The sequence below is a fragment of the Narcine bancroftii genome, chromosome 7 (genome assembly GCF_036971445.1).
Source record: "Narcine bancroftii isolate sNarBan1 chromosome 7, sNarBan1.hap1, whole genome shotgun sequence".
In the NCBI taxonomy this organism is placed as follows: domain Eukaryota; kingdom Metazoa; phylum Chordata; class Chondrichthyes; order Torpediniformes; family Narcinidae; genus Narcine; species Narcine bancroftii.
Window position 1 is genome coordinate 207647934 of NC_091475.1, and position 23763 is coordinate 207671696.

General features: G+C 42.9%; 1 protein-coding gene across 1 annotated transcript in view; it reads right to left on the reverse strand.

Annotated features, from left to right (window-relative positions):
• The window catches only part of acer3 (alkaline ceramidase 3), a 222321-nt gene that overhangs the window by 176031 nt on the left and 22527 nt on the right, over positions 1-23763 (reverse strand). The window contains exon 3 of the mRNA XM_069892507.1: positions 6800-6910. Within this exon, the coding sequence (XP_069748608.1) occupies positions 6800-6910 (111 nt within the window). The remainder of the gene's footprint in view (positions 1-6799; positions 6911-23763) is intronic.

The window sequence follows — 23763 nt, forward strand, 5'->3', positions numbered from 1 at the left end:
AGAAAAAGTTAACAGAAGCAGGGAGCATGGTGTGGATGAAAAAAATGTAACAGAAGGATTATCATTTCAAATGCAGAGGTCTACTAGATTGAAGATTAATGTACACAGACATGTACAGGAAGACCTGTGGAAAAATCTCTGAAGCAAAGTGGCAATTCTGGAGGAAGCTAGAGACAGAGACACACCAGCTGTGGCAGGGAGTGCAGCCCACTACAGCCTACAAAGCAAGGACGAACACCACAGATGGTTGTGATGCTTCATTACCCAATGAGCTAAACACCTCTGCCCACTTTGAGAAGAACCATAGAGAGCCTTCTAGAATTCCTGCAAAGGCTGAGGACCCTGTGATATCAGTTCCTGAGGCGATGTCAGAATTTCATTCACAAGGCATCAGGGTACTGAAAATCTGTGCCAACCAACTAGCTGGAGTGCTCACGGACTTTTCAGCCTCTCATTGCTGCAGTCAGAGGTTCTCACCTGCTTCAACAGGGCTTCAATCATCCTGGTGCCCAAGAAGAGCCGGGTGAGTTGCTTCAACGACTGTTACCCAGTTGCGCTAACATCTGCTGATAAAATGCTTTGAATGAACACGTGCCTATTGGACCCACTGCAATTTGCCTATTGTCACAATCGCTTCACAGCAGACACAATATCGCTGGCTCTCCGCTCAGCCCTGGATCATCTTGAAAACAGCAGGTCATACAGTCAGATGTTCTTCATAGACTACAGCTCAGCCTTCAATACCATTATTCACTCAGTGCTGGTCAAGAAGCTCCAAACCATGGGCCTTTGCAACTGGATCCTTGACTTCCTCATCAGACAACCACAATCAGTACAAATTGGAAACAACGTCTCCTCCTCACTGACAATCAACACAGGTGCACCTCAAGGATATGGGCTTAGCCCACTGCTCTACTCACTATACACCCATGACGGTGTGGCCAGGCACAATTCCAATGCTGTCTACAAGTTTGCCAATCACATCACAGTTGTCGGCAGAATCATAATAGTAATGAGGAAGCATAAAGGAGGGTAGTAGATCAGCTCATGGAATGGTCTCACGCCAACAACCTTGCGCCCAATAATAGAAAAACTAAGCAGATGATTGTGGACTTCAGGAGAAAGTCAGGGGAACACGATCTCGTCCCCATTGAAGGTTCAGTAGTGGAGAGGGTCAAGAACTTCAAAAATTCCTGGGTGTCAACATCTCCAAGGATCTGCCCTGGAGCCTCCATGCTAATGTAATCCCAAAGAAGCCTTGCCAGCAGCGAGGTGTTTGAGAAGATTCAGTATGGCACCGAAGACTCTCGAAAATTTATACAGGTGTACTGTGGAGAGCATTCTGGCTGGATGCATCGCTGGTTCGCATGGAGGTGACAATGTCAGAACCAGAGAGGGTTTTTAAATGGTCTGCAACATCACAGGCACAAGATTACACTCCACTAAGGACTCCTACAAGAGGCAGCATCTTAAGAAAGTAGCCTTTATCCTCAAGGACCCCCCACCGCCCAGGCCATGCCTCTTTCACTCCAGTACCTTCGAGAAAAAGGTACAGGAGCCTAAAGCGAGCACTCAGCAACACAAGGACAGCTTTCCCCCCCCCCCCCCCCCCGCTGCCATCAGATTCCTGAATGAACCAAAGACACTGCCTTGCTTTGATTTTTCATGCACTATTTTGATTTATTGTTGTCAAGTCGTTTAGATGAATGTTTGCACAGTGACCCTGCTGCAAAACAACGAATTTTGTGACTTGTTCATGACAATAAATTCTGATTCTGAACTAAGAAATAAACAACAAGTTCGGTACAAATACAAGGTTTTCAAAAGGCAAGAAGAGGGTTAGTTGTGAGACCATCAAAATAATGAGTACAGATGCAAGAGAAGCACAAAGGTCTCCCCCTGTGGATGTGCTCTGAATTATGAAGTTGGGTGGTGGGGGTGGGGGTGAAGAAGATTGGCCTGGAAGCTCAGTCCAGGATGTATTTAAAATTGGTCAGCTTAATCACCTTGGGCATCAACAATGGACTACACTTTCAAAATGCATATAACAGAGCAAACAATTGTCGTCCAGAGGCTGCTGGATTATGGTCTCCTTCTCAAAGGCAAACATGGATGGAAAATAAATCCTGTCCTTGTTGCTGATACACTCTTTCCTCATTATATATATTAAAAAATCAATAACATCAGCTTGCAGGATAATGTTGAAAACTGGCTGCTGCATTTTCTATTCAACATAAACATCTTCACTTAAGCACTAAATGTATCTCAAGTTTAAAGCAACCCAATGCAAAGAGAGGCCTACGTACTCTGTTCAACCATCCTACCAAATTACTATTCCATTTATCCACCTTTTCACATTCATTATCTTTTGTTTCTGTTGTGGTAAATGAAAACATTCTTTATAACCATATAACCACTTACAGCACAGAACAGGCCAGTTCGGCCCTACTAGTCCATGCCGTAGCAAATCCCCACCCTCCTAGTCCCACTGTCCAGCACCCGGTCCATACCCCTCCAGTCCTCTCCTATCCATGTAACGATCCAGTCTTTCCTTAAATGTAACCAATGATCCCGCCTCGACCACGTCTGCCGGAAGCTCATTCCACATCCCCACCACCCTCTGCGTCAAGAAATTTCCCCTCATGTTCCCCTTATAATTTTCCCCCTTCAATCTTAAACCATGTCCTCTAGTTTGAATCTCCCCCTTTCTTAATTGAAAAAGCCTATCCACATTGACTCTGTCTGTCCCTTTTAAAATCTTAAACACCTCGATCAAGTCCCCTCTCAATCTTCTACGCTCCAGAGAAAAAAGCCCCAGTCTGCACAACCTTTCCCTGTAACTCAGACCCTGAAATCCTGTCAACATTCTCGTGAACCTTCTCTGCACTCTCTCTATTTTGTTTATATCTTTCCTATAATTTGGTGACCAAAACTGTACACAGTACTCCAAATTTGGCCTCACCAATGCCTTGTACAATTTCATCATAACCTCCCTAATTCCCTTGGCCCATTTGGTAGTCTGTAATACATCCCTATTAGCACCCTCTTGCCTCCTCCACCCCTCAATTCCACCCAAGCAGCCTCACTGGTCGATCCCTCCATACCATCCTGCCACCTCACGGCAGTAATGTCCTCCCTAACAAGCAGAGCAACTCCTCCTCCTTTTTTACCCCCTGATCTATCACATCTAAAACAAATGTATCCCGGAACATTAAGTTGCCAGTCCTGCCCCTCCTGTAGCCAGGTCTCACTAATTGCCACAATATCGTGACCCCAAGTATCTATCCATGCTCTCAGCTCATCTACCTTGTTCACTATGCTTCTTGCATTCAAATATATGCATCTCAGAGAATGACCCTCACATATATTCTCTTTTTTACCTTCTACCCTAATCTCCATCCCACCTTTCTTATCTTTTTTATTCCTAGCTAGGTGGCCATACTCCCTGGACACTGCTCTCACCCTCTGTTCCCCACCCCCCTGCCAAACTAGTTTAAACCTTCCCCCACAGCTCTAGCAAATCTACTTGCCAGCACATTGCTCCCCCTCCAGTTCAAGTGGAGTCCGTCCCTCTTGTACAGGTCCGACCTTCCCCATAAGAGATCCCAATGATCCAGAAATCTTATCCCTTGCCCCCTGCACCATCTCTTTAGCCACGCATTCATCCTCCACATCCTCCTATTTCTACCCTCACTAGCTCGTGGCACGGGCAGCAATCCAGAGATTACTACCTTGGAGGTCCTGTTTTTTTAACTTCCTACCTAATTCTACATAATCCTGTTTCAGGACCTCATCCCCACTTCTAACTAAGTCATTGGTCCCCACATGGACCACGACTTCTGGCTGTTCTCCTTCCCCTTGCAGAATGCTATGTACTCGATCAGAGATATCCCTGACCCTGGCACCAGGGAGGCAACATACCAACCCATAAAGTATACTTTCTTTACTTTCCTTTTTACTGACCTATCCATCTTTCACTTAAACACTGTTAAACGTTACAAAACCATACTTCAATTCTCTCCCTAACCTTTTTGCAGCCACTCTTGAGCATGGTCTCTTTCCTTGCCCCCTCGTTCCTCCAGTTTCTTACTTTATTCCCTTCCTTGTCCTATCAGAAGCTACCTTTCTTGGTCCTCTGCCCATTCCCCTATCACTTCCCCTATTCACCCTCACACCTGTATCCACCCAACACCTCTAACCTGTCCTCCTACCTCCCTTCTCTCCCCCCCCCCCCCCCAATCTTTTTATTCAGGGATCAACCTAGTTTTCCACATTCCCAAAGGGTTCAGGCCCTATTGTCTTTTACTTCCCAAAGACGCTGCAGTGATCTACTGAATTTCTCCAGCACTGCTGAAGATTGCAAATAAAGTGGAGAATGCTCTCCCACAATGAAAAAAGAAATGGATAGAGAATAAAAAGACTATTTACATGAAGAACAAAACAACCAGGAGAAAGCATTGAGAAAAGCTAAGAATTCAAAAGTTATATTTCACCTCAATGCCACAGGAGTTGAGGAAGTTATAAGGAAGTTATGGCGGCGCACTCTCTCGTGGCAAACCGGCCCCGCTTGTACCGCCGCGTGGCAGGGCAGCCAAGAGAAGATGGCACCGTCGGGGGTTCTCCCTTGCCTCATGTTTCGGGAAGCCGAAATGATATCACCACACACGCGGTGGCCGAGCTCACGCTGCCCTTAAAGGGGCGCGCGCGGGATTTGAATAAAACAGTCGATGAGTGCATCAACATGGTGGCTGTGAGTTTCTTCGGTGTAGCTACCACTACATTGGTGACCCCGACGAGCCCAGATGGTTTTCTGGTCTTAAAACATGGATCCGGCCGAGATAAATGCCATTGTAATCGAGCTGCCCCCCTTTTGGACCCATCGCCCGCATACGTGGTTCGGGCAGGTGGAGGCGCAGTTTCGCCTCAGGAACATTTCCACAGATGCCACAATGTTTTACCACGTCGTGAATGTGCTGGATGAGGAGACCGCAGGACGATCTCAACCACAACCCACGAGCTGAGGGTAAATACCCTGCCCTCAAAAACCTCCTTCGGGGCACATTTGGTCTCTCCCCACAACAGCGGACCTCCAGACTCCTGCATCTGGACAGATTGGGCAACCGAACGCCATCGGCCCTCATGGACGATATTCTGGCGCTGGTGGAAGATCACAAGCCCTGCTTCTTATTCCACCAAATCTTCCTGGAGCAGATGCCAGAGGACATTCAGCTCCTGCTGGCGGATGAGGACTTCACGGACCCATGGCGAGTCGCAGTCCAAGTGGACACCTCCTGGCGCAACAAGAGGGAGAACGAAGCCACCCTCAGCCAAGTCACGCGTCCAGGAACCAGCCGGTCGCAGCCTCCCCCCAAGCACAAGCCAGAGGAGCACCATCCCATCTGGTGCTTCTATCACCAATACTGGGGGGCACAAGCTCGTAAGTGGAGGCAACCTTGCACCTTCCAGGAAAACGACTCGGCCAGCCACGATGGCTGCGACAGCTGGCCACGCGAACAGCCTTCTGCATGTGACCAATAAGTCCTCCGGCCGACGTTTCCTGGTGGACACTGGAGCGGAACTGAGTGTCATGCCCCCAACCGCCCTTAAGACACGCACCTGGGCTCGTGGTCCCTCCCTGCAGGCAGCCAACAGTTCCGCCATCAAAACATTCGGCACCCACAGGGCGCAGATCCAGGTCGGGATGGAGAAATTCCACTGGAGGTTCGTGCTAGCCTCAGTAGGTACCCTGCGGTTGGGGACCAACTTCCTCAGAGCACATGGCCTACTAATAGACACGAAGGGCAAAAGACTGGTTAACGCCCGCACATTCCACTCGGTTCGCCTCGATGCCGCGGATGCCTGCAAACTCGAAATCGCCACCATCACCGCCCCAGTGATGAGTATTCCAGTATATTTGATGTTCCCCTCCATCTTTCAGCCACAGTTCAACGCCGTCTTACCCCAGCACTGGGTATACCATCACATGTCCACACAAGGCCCCCCACTGCACGTCAAGGCCCGATAACTTCCGCCTGAGAAGCTGCAGTTAGCCAAGGAGGAGTTCTCACGCCTGCAAGAGTTGGGTATCGTCCACTGCTCGGACAGCCCCTGGGCCTCCCCTCTTCATATGGTCCCAAAATCCTCCAGAGGATTGAGATCCGTGAGGATTATCAACGCCTGAACGACGCGACCACGCCGGACAGGTACCCAATATCCCACATCCAGGACTTTACAGCCAACCTCCATGGCGCCCAGGTCTTCAGGGCCACTCTCTGCAGCTCAAAAAGTAACATAGCAATGGCGGTCTTCACTACCCATAATCCCCCATGCAGCTGAAACTGTTCTGGGAAACAAAGAGCGGTTCCACCTGCGTGGGGAAGACCACCATTGTTATGCTACATATTAATGATGGATGGCGCGGTGACAACTCCAACAGATCTGGGGGTGCTATGAGGCACCTCTGGATATGAATGGGACAGTGGAGCAACCTTTTAAGGCTGCTGCCTGAAATGTGAGTTCTCAGTTTTCAATCTGCTCCTGTCGCCGCCCTCAAGGCGGAGAGTTCACCTGAAATGGCCTTTTAACTTTACTATATAAAGTACACCGTTTGACCTGCTGAGTTTCTCCAACATTGTGTATTTACTTAGAGAAACAAAGTTAACAATTCATATTGGATGCATCCTATTTACCGCACTGAAAAACATGAAGCAGAAGAACAAATTTTAAATCTACATGTAAAAATTAACAAGAATAATAAATGGGGAAAAGATGATATTAAAAAAAAAATCACAGAACATACCTGCAAGGCCCAAAAATGCAGCCAAATAGCGAGTTTCAAGGCCATCTCTTACAGTCTGAACCGCACCATAGATAGGAGGTAGAATCATAATCAGATTACTTACAGTATTCCCTGCAGAATAAAGAGAAGAAGAAAATGAAGATTGATACCAGGCAGTCAACACACGCTGCAGTGTTTTGTCTACACAGAGTCCAGATGAATTCAGCTGAGCCCAACTACTTCAGGATCCAACTACACATCTTGCCCAATCGTTTCTCAGTTATTTAAGTAGGGAAGAAAAACTCCTGTATGTGAATAACTAAGCCACACACAGGGAAGTGAGGTGATATCAGTTGGATCAGATGCAGATGCCATACTGGCCTTGGCATTCCGCTGATTAATCAGATAAACATTAGGCTCGGAGAAGACTATTCAATAACAATTCAAATGGTTAAAGTTTACTTGAGAGAGTTTACTTTAGAATCCTGTAACATGACTCTAACGAAGTATAAGATAGTACCACACACCTTGAACAATCCACAGGACTAGGGAAGTTCACAAAAAGAACCTCTGTGTTTGATGGCCAGGTTCAGGTCAAAACAGAAAGATGGCAGCCAAAGTATTGGAGAAGATTCTTAGGAGCAGGATTTACAAGCATCTGGAGACATACAGTCTTCCACAGCTTTCTGAGGAGTAGGCCATGCCTCATGAGCCTAATCGAGTTTTTCAGGCAAAATGATTAATCACACTATATATGTACTTAGTTGCAGTAATTCTTCTACTTGTGATGTTTAATCTTAAATAAAATATTTTAAAAAAGGAATAACTATTTACAATTTTAATCCCATTATTCGAGATACAGGTTCCAAATCGGTGCAAATTGACCACCTTAATCATCCTAGACAACAGCACAGGGGCCCCACCTTCACCAGAAATTAAAGCATTGAGGCACAGAGAACAGCATTGTTTTGTGTGCTATCTGGCAAGTCAAGCCGTACTTAAGACCAGCAGGGAGCACATAATAATAAATCAAAAATGCAGGGTGTAGTCTTACAATAAGTCAAAGGAGGGGTAAGGTCTGTGTGCAAATCAGTGGGACGAGACAGTATCCGAGTTCGGCACAGGCCAGAAGGGCCTGTTTCTGTTCTGTAATGTTCTATGGATCCATGGAAAATGGCTGACATCATTTGGGAAGAATAACCTGCGCCTCTGATGTGACATTCCAACATGTTTAAAAGCTAAAGTCAGGCAAACTCTTTGCAAAAGTGCATAAAATCATGAGGTGCATCAAGGCAAAACACAAACTTAGATTGCTTGGGAGTGTACATCTCAATGACAAGAATATTGAATCTTGCAAATGAGCAATTTTCACCCAATATTCTTCTCCTCACTCACCAATCCAGCCAGATTCCTTTCCCATTCCTGTCCACATTACCAAGTCTCATTGTCCTCTCCAGCATTGTTCCATCAGTCCATCATTGATATGACTAGGAAACCAAAATTCCGTTCACTTGATTCCCCTCTCCCATCACATCCCCAATCTGGTTCATCTGCAATCATCCCCTCCTTATTTGGTTCCACCAATCACCTGCCAGCTTCTTTCTCAGCCCTCCCTCTCACCACTTTAAACTGGCCACCTTCCCCACACTTTCTCCATCCAGATGCAGGGACTTGACCCAAAATATCAACCATTAATTCATCTCTATGCTGAATTTTTTTTTAGCTGCTCTTTTTTCTGCTGTTCCAGATTTCAGTATCTGCAGTCTCTTGTGCTTCCCTCATCATGTTTCTGCAGGATCATTGACTGAATCTTCAGCAGAGAGGTTGTAATGTCTCTATACAATTGAGACAGCTTCCTCCCTTGCAAATGCAAACATTAAGCAGACTGGTAGTCCGAAAGGAAAACAAGATTAGGGAACAATTTACATTCTTATTCAGTCCCAACACCTCTTGCAATACATAAAAGTGCTGGAGAAACTTAGCAGGCCATGCACCATCATAAAGCATAACCAACGTTTCAGGCTTGAGCCCTTCGACAAGAATATGAGCAAAAAGGAAGTTGCTTAAAGAGGTGCGGGGAGGGGGAGGGGGAAGGAGGAGAGGAGAGGACAGGGCACGGGGAGGAGCACAGGCTAACAGGCACAGTGTATATAGGTGGGAGGGTAGAAGAGAAAAAAATGGATGTGATAGATGGAGGAAGTAGCCCTCTGGAGATGGGCAGGGAAAGAAGATGGAGAGCTAGCTGGAAGAAAGGAAACAGAAAAGGTAGAGACCCGGGGGAAGGGATTGAACAATGTTAATGCAGTCAGATTGGAGAGTGGCCAGATGAACTATTGGGTGTTATTTTGCAAGTAACTCCAGTTTTGTGGGTAGCATGAGTTTGGCAGTGCACGATATCATGGATAGACACGTCAGTATTTTGTGGGTAGCATCAGTTTGGCAGTGCACGAGGTCATGGATAGACACGTCAGTATTTTGAAGAGCACCCCAGGCCCGAAATATTGGTCATATATCTTTACCTCCAATAGATGCTGAGAGCGAGACCTGCCGAGTTCCTCCAGCATTTCTGCTCTTATTCATCTTGTGATCTCTGCGCTTCTACTACAATCATAGCATCTGCAGATCTTTGTGCTTCACAGCGGTGTGGAAATGGTGTGTGGAATTAAAACGGTTTGCCACAGGGAGGACGCTGTTTTATTACAGCGGACAAAGCGAAAGTGCTAGAGAAAAGGTAACATCGGGATAAAAGCAGGGGAGAAATGAGACGGGGTGGGCCAATGGAAACTGGAAAAATGTATGTTAATACGATCTGGTTGGAGACTGCCCAGACGAAATACGAGGGGTTGTTCCTCCAATTTCCAGTTGGGCTCATTTTGGCAGTGCATGAGACCATGGACAGAGATGTCAGCATGGAAATGGAGCAATAAATTGAAATGGGTTGTCACTGGGAGATCCCCACTATTACAATGGTCAGAGCAAAGATGCTCAATGAAACAATCTCCCAAAATGCATCCAGTCTTTCCGATGTAGAGGAGGCCACAATGGAAGCATCAGATGCAGAAGACTACCCCTGCAGGTTCATAAGTGTTGCTTCACTTCGAAGGACTGTTTGGTGCCCTGAATGATAGTGAGGGAGTAGGTATGGGTGCACATGAAGCATTTCTTGCAGGCACAGGGGTAGGTACTAAGGGGGCAATCGCTGGGAATTTGAATTAGAGAAACAGAATACAAATTCAGACAATGCTGGCCTGACTCTACACCCTGGAGCATCATGGCACTGCAAAATTGGGAGTCGTAGACCAACTGGTGGGTCATTGAGTAAAAACACAATGCTGGAGACACTCAGCTGGTCAAACAGTGTACATAATAAAGGCAATAATGATACATAACCAACATTTTTGGCTTGAGCCCTTCATCAAGGTATGGAAAAATGTCACCAGGTGCCCAAAAAGATACAGCTGGGTCATCTTAATATTTTGTTCAAAACATTCAGGACCAAAGCAGTGTGTGAACTGTTGGACAAAGGGACTAGAAATTGACATTTCCAGCAACAACCAATCTCAGACACATTCCCTTTCAATTCACTACTAAGCCAAGGATTGAAGGCAAAATTTAGTCCACGAACAAAAATCTGAGTATTCCTGCAGTCAGCTGGAATAGAGACAAATTTGAACTCACAACCTTCTTAAGATAAGAAAGCTATCAGTGTTTGGCACTCTTTCACACACGGATATTGTGACACAAATGGCTTGCCTTGGCTGTTATTATTATGCAATCTGTGGAAATGGATAAGAGTTCCTGAAATCGACACTGCCAAAGGGTGTCTTTTGCCTTTTTCCTGCTTTTGTGTGGAATTCGGAAATTAAACAAATTTTAAAAACACAGCATGACACAAAAATTCTGCTCAACGTTCAACTATTCTCTCTCTACCTTCTCAGGAGGCAGAGAAGATTTGGCATGCATCAAACAATCTATCCAAACCTCTGCAGGTGTATTGTGGAAAAAATGCTGCTTAATTGGGAGATATAGACCAACTAGTGGGTCATCTAATCCTTTGTTCAAATCTTTCAGGTCCAAAGCCATGTGTCAACTGTTGCATAAAAGGGCTGGAGGTCAGCACTTCCACCACAGCCACTCTCAGACACGTTCCCTTTCAATGCACTATTCGTGTCATCAACAAATTTGTAGATAGTACTTGAATTGTGCCACACAGTCATGGGTGCAGAACAAGTAGGGCAATGAGCTAAACATGCCTGCTTGAGGTGCACCTATGCAGATTGTGAGTGAGGAGACATTATCCCCTTTAACACTGGCACATTGTCCTAGTAATTGAGAGCCCATCTACCAGTTAAGGGTCCAGTTCTGAAAGCTCCTTTATTGGCACGCAGGCGTCAAATCACGCCAGGGGTACTTCTTAGGGAGGTAGCATCATCCCCTGAGTCTGATGATGCCTGTGTACTGATTAGCCCAGCGTGAAAGGGACATAGGGTATCCTGGGATAAAGTAGCGACAGGTTGATTACATTTTTGCACGAGTGCAGGAACATGAAGGAAACAAAAGATTAAAAACTTTGCCGACCTATATAAAGCTTTAAAAATTTCTAAAGGACTGTAGGAAAGCTGCAGCGGGAGAGAAAGATGGTGGGCCTGCCTTCCCAGAATTCCATGAGGCACACAAACCCCTCCAAGAGTGCTCCATGCGTACAGCCTTTTCTCATCGCTCTTTCCCATAACCTTTATAAATTGTGCACTACTGCCACTAGGACTTTCCCACGGTGTTTATAAATTGTGCAGCTCGACTTTCCCAGTCTTTTATAAAATTATAAAGGTTTATATAACAACGGGTTGATCGGCTCATACAGTGCTGTACATAATGCTTAATTATGTAACAACTGAACGAAGGATTAAATGATCCACTAGTTGGTCTATATCTCCCAATTAAGCAGTATTCGTTCCACAGTACACCTGCAGAGGTTTGGATAGATTGTTCAATTTTATTTAAATACAAGATCACAATACATTGATCAGGATTTATGGCAGGTCCACCATCACTCGATGCATCACTCAGATGTCACCAGTGGAGGATAGAATCCCCCATCACCAGGGATGCTTTGTGACGAGCATGAAATGACATAGAGAGTGGTTTAAACAGTGGCCCAGTGTGAAAGGCAAACGGCTTCCTTAACCGGTTCACTGAACACCCAGTCTACTGGTTCGCCAGTGTGAAAAAGCACTATTGTTTCCTAGTTGTACTGCGGTCTTCCAATGAGGAAATGAAGGATCCAGTTACAGAGGGAGAGGTGCAGAGGCCCATGTTTTGGAGTTGGTTGACCAGTACAGAGGGGGTGATGGTTCTGAAAGCTGAGCTCTAGTCAAATGAAGCCTGATGTAGGTGTTGTTGTTGTCTACAACCGAGACTCAAGGTGATCTAGAGTTGAGGGGAGAACCAGTGAGATTGCATCTGGTGTGGAGCAATTGTGATGGTAAGCAAATTGAAGTGGGTCCAGATCTCTCTTGGATATGTGCCATTTTTGTCCCCTCAACAGAATCACTGACATCAATTGTGAATAAACAGGCCCCAAATCCAATTCCTATGGGTCTTCATCAGTCAAAATCTGACGACCCAAGATCCATTTATTCCAACCCTGGCTTTCTGTCCAATAACCAAGTCCATAATCATATTACCCAATTTTGCATTCTCTACCCTGGCTGACAAACAAATTTATCATAATCCTAATACTTCACATCTACTGGCTCCCTCAACTTCTCCATCCTCAAAAGAACTTCAAGAAACCTTTCCTTTAGAGAATGGGAAAAAGGGATTAAAAGAATAGAAAATTGTTTTTCAGGAAATAGATTCTTATCCTTTGAACAAATGAAAGATTAGTACAATATAACTCAAGATACAGCGTTGGCATATTACCAATTGAGATCCTACTTGAAGGATAAATTAGGAAGCAGTATGAGTTTGCCAGAGGCAAGTAACCTTGAATATGTGATTACAGATACAATGATAATCAAAAGATTTATAACAAATATGTATATTAAACTGCAAGAAAAGGAGAATGAGGAAACAAATGGTAAAACTAAACAAAAATGGGAACAAGATTTAAATATAAAGATAAAAAAGGAAACATGGGAGAAATTATGTTCTGGAACGATGAGAAACACAATAAATACGAGGCTACGTATGATACAATATAACTGGATACACAGACTATACATTACACCTCAAAAGTTAAGTAAATGGGACCCAACAGTATCTGATAGATGTTTTCGATGTAAAAAAGAAATGGGAACAACAATTCATGCAATCTGGACATGTGAGAAAGTAGAAAAATTTTGGGAAGATCTCAATCAGATATTAAATAAAATAACAGAAAACAATATACCAAAGAATCCAGAGAAAAGAACTTCAAGAGATTAGCAAAACATGACTGTCCCTTCAAAATTCATGTCAACTCTGGTCAATCCTATTCTTTTCAAATTGTCAGTGATGGTATCCTTCATTAGATATTTCATCATTTTAACTACCATTGACCTTGCGTAAGCAGGGCAGTAATTCCCAATTTTCTTTCTCCCTCGACTTAAATAATGGGTCACATTTGCTTCCCTCCAACCCACAGAAAAAAATTCCAGAATCTACCAGAATCTTGGAAGTTGATGCTCAGAATGTCCACTCTTCCTAATGTGACCTTTGGAGCATCTTGCCTTGCTCAACCACACCCTCCACCCCACACTTTTGTATGTGGCCATAAATATTAAAGATTTAGAGTACTGGTTCTCAACTGTTTTTCCCCCACCCATGCACCATATTAAATATTCCTCTAGAACAGATCGCCGGTGGATCGATGAGGTGGAATGGCAGATCGAGCTCCTTCCCAGACCAATGACAAGATTTTTAAACTTAGTTTTTTGAGAATTTGCTTTTTTTTTAAAAATTGTAAAATTTACAACTTTTTTTGCCTAATAGTTCAAGTTCATTTATCATTAGATTGTACCAGTACAACCAGATGAAATACAGTGCAAACACATATACAGACAAATGATACAGATAACCATATAACAATGACAGCATAGAAACAGGCCAACTTAGCCCTTCTAGTCCATGCCGAACACTTTCTCCCACCTAACCCCATTGACCTACACTCAACCCGTAACCCTCCATTCCTTTCCCATCCATAAACATATCCAACTTCTCCACCAGTACATATATACATATTAAAAGAAATCTTATTCAGAAATAGTAGAGACTCGGAGGGTTGTTTGAGCAGTTCAACAGTCATTCGGCAGTCTCATTTCCCATGGGAAAGAGCCTAGTGATTCTGGCTCTATTACGTCTGTATCTCTTTACCGATGGGAATCACTGAAGATGCTGTGTGCAAGTGGTAGGGACCCGCCCTGATTTTGCGTGCTCTCTTCCAACAATGATCCCAGTAAATCACGTCGATTGGAGGAGGAAGATCCCAGTGATCTTCTCTACCACTTGTATGGTCCTGTGGTTTGACCTCTGATCCAATGCTCTATAACAATCCTACCACAGTGATACGGCTAGCCAGGAGCTCCTGTAGAAAGTTGACAGAATGGTTGCCGGTAGCCTTGCCCCCTCAGCCTTCTGAGTTAGAGCAGTTGTTGTTGTTGTTGCGCCTTCCTGAAAAGTGAGGAGATTTTATATGTGCAGAATAGGTCATTTCTTAAGTGGACTCCAAGGTACTTGGTGCCCTCCACAACTGAGCTATTAATGTGTAGTGAAGGGTGGTCATCTCTGGTGCTTCTGAAGTCCACAATCAACTTCTATGTCTTGTCCACATTGAGACTTAGGTTGTTAACTTGTTAATGAATTCAGTAATCTTTGCCTTCACTGCAAACCACATATAACAAACCTATTGACCACCAATTATCTGCAGAACACAAGAAATACTGATTTAGTGGAAAGTAAACAATGTGGGGTCCCTGCTGTACCACAAGTTACAATACTGAAAATAAACCTCTTTATGTTCCTTCTAGCTGATTAGCCAGTCCTCTATCTACTCAAACACCATAAGCTCCTATCTTGCTAAGTAACCATTACTGTAACATCTTGTCAAATGCTTCTAAGAATCCAAATAAACCATTTTTACTAGATTCCCTCCAACCAATTTGGCTGGATAGTAGCCCATTAAATTTATCAGACATGATTTCCCCTTCATGAAGCTATCGTTGTTCTGTAGGATCAGATTATGGCTTTTCAAATTTTGTTACTTCCTTAATAACAGCTTCTCATTTTTTTTTCTAATGAGTGACAAACAGGATCAGAATTTATTGCCATGAACGGTCATGAGCTCATTGTTTTGCGGCAGCGTTGTTGTGCTTTACAGCATTGTAGGAGCAAAACTGCTATAAATTACATTTCCATAAATATATTTTTTAAAAATAAATAAGTGTAAAAGATAAAAAATGAGGTAGTGTTTGTGGTTCCTTGTTCACAGACATTAGACAAACCGGCCCAATTCCAGCTTTCGGCCTCCTTCTCCTTTTAAGCAAGGGTATCGGGTTGTCAGTTTTTAGAACCTGGATATATTCCTTCACAATAATAGGATCAAACTTCTTGGTTTCTATGTTCAAAATGTTTGAGAATAGCAACGGAAGATAATTAAAGCAGGGATACAGATACATTCCAAGTGAATAGTAAAATGTTTGCAAGGACTTTGAAAAGTAAAAATAGCCAATGCAAGGACTCACAAATATAAGAGATGCTGGAGATACTCATTAAGTCATGGAGCAACTGTGCAAAGGCTTGTGTGCTGGACAATGTGGAGATTAAGAGATGTTGGATCTTAAAAACAACAAAATTGATAAGTCCCTGGAGCCAGACACATATACCCCAAGTTGCTGTGGGAAGAAAGGGAAGAGATAGCTGGGGCAGTAGCTCTGATCTTTGAGTCCTCTTTGGCTGCAGGAAGGGTGCCAGAGGATTAGAGAATGGCAAATGTAATCCCCTTGTTTAATAAGGTAATAGGGAGAAACCTGGGAATTATAGACGGCTGAGTCTTGCGTCAGTGGTGTGTAAACTAGCGGAGGACTCTTAAGGATTGGATCCATTAACATTTGGATAAGTCCAATCTACTCAAAGATCATCCGCATGGCTTTGTGAAGAGAAGATTGTGTCTTACGAGCCTAAATGAGTTTTTTTGAGGCAATAACAAAAGAAATTGATGAGGGTAGGGCAGTAGATGTAATCTACATGGATTGTAGTAAGGCATTTGACATGGTCCCCCATGAGAGACTGTGGATTAAAAAAAAATTGGCTGGAAGGTAGAAAGCAAAGAGTAGTAGTGGAAGGAAAGCAATCTGTCTGGAGGTCTGTGACTAGTGGAGTACCACGGATCTATTCTGGGACCTCTGCTCTTTGTGATTTTTGTAAATGTCCTGGATGTCCTGGAAGATATAATGGGTGTGGTGGACAGAGGGGAACAGGTTGATGTTGTATATTTGGATTTCCAGAAAGCGTTTGATAAGGTGCTGCACAAGAGACTTCTCAGTAAGTTACAGGAAAGTGGAGTCCGGGGAAGTCTATTGGCCTGGATTGAAAATTGGTTGTCTGACAGGAGGCAGAGAGTCGGGAGAAGTGGTTGTTTTTCAGGTTGGCAGAGAGTGGTAAGTGGGGTGCCGCAGGGGTCAGTGTTAGGCCCACAACTGTTCATCATTTACATTGATGACTTGGAGGAGGGGACAAAATGTGGTGTAGCCAAATTTGCGGATGACACCAAATTGAGTGGAAGAGCAAACTGTAATGAGGATGTGGAGAGTCTGCAGAGGGATAGAGTTAAGCTGGATGAGTGGGCAAAGGTCTGGCAGATGGTGTACAATGTTAGTCAGTGTGAGGTTATCCACTTTGGCAAGAAAAATAAAAGAGCTGAATATTATTTAAAGGGTGAAAAACTACAGCATGCTGTTGTGCAGAGGGACTTGGGAGGGCTTGTGCATGAATCGCAAAAAGTTAGGTTGCAGGTGCAGCAGGTTATTAAGAAGGCAAATGGAATGTGGGCCTTCATCGCTAGAGGAATTGAATTCAGGAGTAGGGAGGTCATGTTGCAACTGTATAAGGTACTGGTGAGACCGCATCTGGAGTACTGTGTCCAGTTCTGGTCTCCATATTTAAGGAAGGATATACTGGCTTTGGAGACGGTCCAGAGGAGGTTTACTAGGTTGATCCCTGGGATGAAGGGGTTGACTTATGACAAAAGATTAAATCGTCTAGGATTGTATTCGCTCGAGTTCAGAAGAATGAGAGGAGATCTTATATAAACATACAGGATTATGAAGGGTATGGATAGGATAGATGTAGGAAGGTTTTTTGAGCTGGCCGGGGAAACTAAAATGAGAGGACACAGTCTCAAGATTCGGGGGAGTAGATTTAGGACAGAGATGAGGAAAAATAGTTTTTCCCAGAGAGAAGTGAATGTTTGGAATTCTCTAACCAGGGAAGTGGTTGAGGCTGCCTCATTAAACATATTTAAAATTTGGTTAGATAAATTTTTACATGATAGAGGAATTAGGGGATTATGGGGAGAAGGCAGGTAGGTGGAGTTAGGTCATAAATGAGATCAGCCATGATCGTATTGAATGGCGGAGCAGGCTCGATGGGCCATTTTTGGCCGACTCCTGTTCCTACTTCCTATGTGCCTATGATCCTACGAGGCAGATGTTTGCCGATAATATGAAGATTGGAGGAGTTGTGGATGGAGCTGAAGGTTGATGAAGGTTACCAGAGGATGCAGATTTAGGTGGAAAAGTGGCAAATGGAGTTCAATTTGAGTAAGTGTTTGGTGATGCATTTTGGAAGAACAAACCAGAAGGCTGAGTACAGGGTAAATGGTCAGTTACTTAAGTATGTAGATGGCAAGACCACTCTTAGAGTATTTTGTTCAGTTCTAGTATCTTCATTATAGGATGGATGTGGAAGATATGAAAAGGTTGCAGAAGAGATTTACCAGGATGTACCTGGATTGGAAAATAAGGTTAGCAAAGCCAAGGCTTTTCTCCTTGAAGTGAAGAAGAATGAGAAGATACATAGACGAGACATGAAAGGAGAAATAGAGGTCTACAAAGATATGAGAGGCATAGATAAGGTAGACAGTCAGCTGTTTTCCCAGGGCGGGAGTAGCAAACATCAGAGGACATCTGTACAAAACGAAGGAGGGAAGTTTAGGGGAGACATCAGGGGTAATCTATACGCATAATTGTGAGTGCCTGGAATGCATTGCAAGGTGTGGTGGTGGAGGCTGGAACAATGGGGGCATTTAAGAGACTCTTAGACAGGCACATGGATGAAAGAAAAATAGAGGGTTTTTTTGGTAGGTGTATATATACACCGCTGCATCCGTGTCTGCCTGTCCCACATCGGACTTGTCAGCCACAAACGAGCCTGCAGCTGACGTGGACATTACCCCTCCATAAATCTTCGTCCGCGAAGCCAAGCCAAAGACGATATTGGTCAACACAACATTGTGGGCCAAAGGGCCTGTACTGTGCTCTAATGTTCTATATTCTTTAACAAGGAGTGAGAGTGAAGATTTGCGAGTAAATCAACAGCAGTAGCTCAAGGCACTCGATCGCTGCCACCTTCTCTCGGGCTATAAGAGATAGCCTATAAATGCTGCCATTGCCAGATACTCAAAGATAATTTCTCTCCTCTCCACCCTACAACTGTGCAAATTTCCAGTTAGTTGCAAAGAAAACAAAAATCCCTGTAATGGTGTGCATATTCTGGTAATGGAGAACTGGAGGCAGAATAAATACTGTATATTCCGAAGACAACAGTTCACGATGTACAAAATGCAACTGTATTCCAGTCACAGGCTGTCTGAAACTCTTGTATCTCAGTAACACTAAACTAATGTGGAGTCTCGCAAAGCCTTCGATGTGTTGGACTCAACTCAACTATGGCACAACTCTACACACTGCTTCCTTTATCAAACACTCTTTTGCAGAAACTGTGTGGCGCAATAACTAAGCACACTAATCCTTTCTCTTCACAGACTTGCCAAACTATCCCACTCTAATGGGAAAAGCACTTCCTTCCTTTGCCAGCTGTAAAGATTCTACAAATACTTAGCAAGCATGAAAAGGAGGAATTATTTAAGAAATTTTGAAATTTGAAAACCAAATTTATCAGTTTTTACAGGTTGGTGCCAAGGTTTAGTGGCTAACTAAATGGTTTATTGTGCAGATGCCCAGTCCAGACGTTGTCAAGTCATCATATTGTTATATACTTAAAGGGCGTAGGAGAAAGCAACTTAAGCCATCAAGTTCATGTCAATCCCATTTGTCTACAGAAATCCCTGTAACCTAGTCTCTCTCTTAACCCCACCAATTCCATGTCCATTCACATAACACATTTTTTTTTGCACGACCAATAAGTGATAATTCTGCCTCACCTGCAGGTAAAAGAATCTCAGAGTTGTATGTGATGTCATGTATGTTCTCTGACATACTAAAAAGCTAAAAATATTAAAATGTTCCAACTATTGAAGGAGGGTAATAAGAAAAAACTTCAAACTTAGCAAGCTTTTCACAAAACAGTGTTCACCATCCCCAGAATGGTTCCAGAAAATAAACCCTTTAAAAAAATTATTCTCTTTGGAACAGAGGTGGGGGATCTTGCAGAATATTAAAAGTAGTTTAATCATCAAAAGTCCATCCAAAAGTAGATAAAAAGAGATTGTACTCATTTGGCAGAAGGATCAAGAACATTAAACAGATTGGCAAAAGAATCACAGAAACAAAGTACAGTTTGAATCTTAAATGCATTAGTGGTTTGGCTGGAGAGGCATGCTGATCAATTGTTTTTTTTTAATTTAGAGATAACAGCACAGTCCACAAGTCCATGGTGCCCAAATACAACAATTAACCTACAAACCCTGTACATTTTGAGGGTGGGACGAAACCAGACCACAACCAGCTGGCAAGGGTTTCCTTGAGAAGCCGGCTGCTGCTCTGGGCTACATAAAAGGACTGCGCGATCCACCTTTTCCATCCTCTGCACAACAGAGGATTCGCCTTTTTTTAAAAAAAAAACGAGCAGGGAATAGCGTGGCTTTTGAGCATGAAACCCCCTATATAGTCACTTTCTTATTCTTGTCCTCTTGCTTAGCCCCTTCCTACCCAAGTCCCCTTTTCATAACATCAGTGCAACCATCAAAAGTATTTTGTTTCCATGACCAAATAAAATTGAATCTTTTGGTAATCTTGACAACTTCAACCAGGCACCAATATCCTTTAGGTACAGTACTTTAACCTGATTCTGAAAGATGAGGTTTAATTCCCCATTCAGAAAAATTTAGCCTGACATGCCAGCCCAATTCCAAAACGGTGTCAAACCAAAAGGTTGCCATCATTTGGATGAGACAGCAAATTGAGACCTCATTTTCTTACATATTAAAGTGAAAGATACTGTGCCTGTTTCCTGACTAACACATGTCCCACATTTAGCAAAAAAAAATCAACAATGTGAAATAGGAGTGGGTCAGATGTCTGTTCTGTTGAACCTGTTCAACCATTCATTAATTTGCATGATTTCCAAGTTCATAGAAAACATACAGCACTGTTCAAGTCCTTCAGACCTAATAAACTACTCCAACAACTGCCTGGAAATTCCCTGTTGCCAACCTTGTATTTTTCTCAGTTCCATGTAGCTAAAAGGTTCCATTTATTGTCATGTAATACTACATTTAGAATGTAACATACATAAAATTCTTTAACTTTGTCTACCATAAGGAAGACGGAGTCGCCACTTTGTCCAGCGCCCCTCAGAGAAACATTCTTTTTCTTTGGCTTGGATTCGCGGACAAAGATTAATGGAGGGATAATGTCCACGTCAGCTGCAGGCTCGTTTGTGGCTGACAAGTCCGATGCGAGACAGGCAGACACGGTTGCAGCGGTTGCAAGGGAAAATTGGTGGGTTGGGGTTGGGTGTTGGGTTTTTCCTCCTTTGTCTTTTGTCAGTGAGGTGGGCTCTGCGGTCTTCTTCAAAGGATGTTGCTGCCCGCCGAACTGTGAAGGGTTTGAGGCGATATCAGCCAAAAGGCTATTCAATACAATTAAAATATAGCTATTCAATAGTCTCTTAAAAGATTCTATTGTACAGTACCTGCCTCCACCACCATTGCTGACAAAGCATTCTATGAAGCCACCATTCTTTGTGGAAAAACCTATCTTTTACATCCCCCTATTAGGCAGGATCTTGGGAAGGTAAATTGGAACAGATGAACTTGGGGGTGGGGCGAAAAGTGGCAAATTGCGGAGAGGACGGCAAGGTAAAACAACACTGGACCAAAGGGCTTGAGAAGTGCTGTAGATTTCCACGTTCTATGAAAATGGGGGTCTTGGGGATTATGCAAATTAATGAAATGCCATCCATTTGTGATGGAATCCTGAAGGTGGTGGAAATTAAAGAGGTTGATCCTTTGAATATGAAGGCAACTAAAAATGTTCAGAGACTTTGAATGGCAGGAAAGAAACAAGACCTTCAAAGAGCATAGCCAAGGTAACTAGTAGCTCAAAAACAAAAGGTAGAGTTAAACACCCATGTAAGATAGCATAGAACTACAATCTACAGAAGGTGCAGAATAACGAACAGCATCTGAGCTACTAAAAATAGTGAATACAGTTGATTAAACAGGATGACAAGAACCAGAAATCTAATTCATTGTCAGTATAAGATGAGCCCTTTAATTTTCAGTAAAATCTCTTATTTAGTTAGGATCGGTTATCATTCACCTTAGACTAATTCCTCGGAGCATAAAGCCCTCCAAAAGGTAGTGGACGGAGCCCAAGGCATCACAGGCAAAACCCTCCCCACTATTGAGTACATCTACAGGAAACACTGCAGCCATCATCAAAGACCCTCATTACCCAGCACACACTTAGTTCTCGCTGCTACCATCAGGAAAGAAGTCTTGGGGCCACATGTCTCACACCACACCCCCCCCCCACCAGACTCCTCCACAACGAGCTCAATCAGGGACTTGTTTAAGGACTCTTATTTGGGCACTTTATTGATCTTTTTTATTCTCGCTGTATTGCACAGTTTGTTTACATATGTTATCAGTTTACAGTTCTTTATTTGTTCACATATATAATGTTGTGTAGTTTTTTTTTGCACTACCCATTAGGGGTGATTCTGCCAAGCCTGTAGGAAAAAAATCTCAGGGTTGTATGGGATGTCATGTATGTGATCTGACAAGAAATCTGAAATCTAAAATGATGAAATCTATAGGCAGATTCTATGTTGACCAAATCCTGGTCTCAAATTAGCACAAAAATCAAAACAAATTCATAATGTATCCCAAGAAAGCCCACAGATGCTGCTATATTCATTTATAAAACTATATACTGTAAACATTATATATATATAATGTATCCCAAGAAAGTCCGCAGATGCTGCTATATTCATTTATAAAACTATTACTGTAAACATTATATACATAATGCATTCAAATTCATTTTTTAACCTTATTTTTTGCTGGTTGACAAGTTAATTAATTGCTCAAGCCAAAGTATTACATTTCTGCAATTCAGAAAATATTTTGGTTTAAGCAGTTTTTCTCTTTCCAGCCCTATTTTATCCAATTACTTTTTTCAACGTTCTATGAATGATTTAACTTTTTATAACTGATACAGAATAAGTATTACAAGGTTTAAAGATTTATTTATTGACAAAAATATTACTTCATTGGAACAACTGGCAAGCAAATTTACTTTACCTAAAACTAATTTTTCTTTAGGTTTTTGCAGATTAGAAACTTTCTTCATTCTCTATCTGAGTTTCCTAACGCTCCTGAGCCAAATATTATTGGCGGAAAGGTTTAATATCTACTGTTTACAAAATGATGAAATTGCATCAAGCTCCTTTAGATAAAATTAAAGAAGCAAGAGAACAGGACTTCCCTTTTTCAATATCTGAAATGTTGGGATTTGAATTTTAAATTGGTTAATACTTCATCATTATGTATATTCTTGCCATTCTCTCTTACAATTTAAGAAGTCCATGGATCTCAAATGTCCAAGGATAAACTTTCTCATTTTTAGCCAAATTTTACTCCTTGTAACGATAGATATAACAATGGGGAGACTTCATTAATTCACATGTTTTGGATTTGTTCAAGCCTGAGAAGATACTGGACAGAGGCTTTTCAGATTTTATTAATAATTCTTGACTTAAACTTAGCTCTTAATCTTTTAGTTGCGCTTTTCAGCGCTACTGGAGAGAATGGCATGACATTAACACCAACTAAATATCAAATAACATCCTTTACGGCAAGACATGCAATACTAATTAGGTGCAGAAGCAGCGCGAACATCTCCTGTCTTTTCAGAACTCAGCTATAATGGATCAGAATGGAAATGCAAAGTAATGAACCACCCTTACATGGAGATCTCAATGCTAATAAATGAAGGGAAATTATTTTTATACAACTTGTGTCAACTCTACTGGCAGCATGTTTTTGAAGAAATCGGAGAAATTGTCCATGTTCTGATCTCCATGTCCATTTTTTGTGGGCTCTAAAATAACCCCAGCCTACAACTGTCATTGATAAAGCCCTTACCTTCATCTCCTCCATTTCACACACTTCCACTCTCCCCCCACCTCCCTTCAGATGGAATAAGGGTTCCCTTGGTCTTTGCTTTTCACTCCACTGGCCTCAGCATCTGGCACATCATTGTTCGACACTCCAATGTTATCCCATTATCAGCCACATCTTCTCCTTCCCTCTTCTTGCTTCAGTGAATCTTGGATCACTCTTTCCCACTACAACCAGAGAAGGTGCAAAATTTGTCCCTTCATCTCCCCCCTCAATTCCACCCAGGGCCATACGCAGATATTCTGGGCAAGGCATCTTTTCCCACCTAATCTCCTGCATTTGGTGTACTCAATGTGCACCTCTACATTGGTGAGGCCAAATGCAAATCAGGCAAACACTTCATCAAGCATCCATGCTCAAT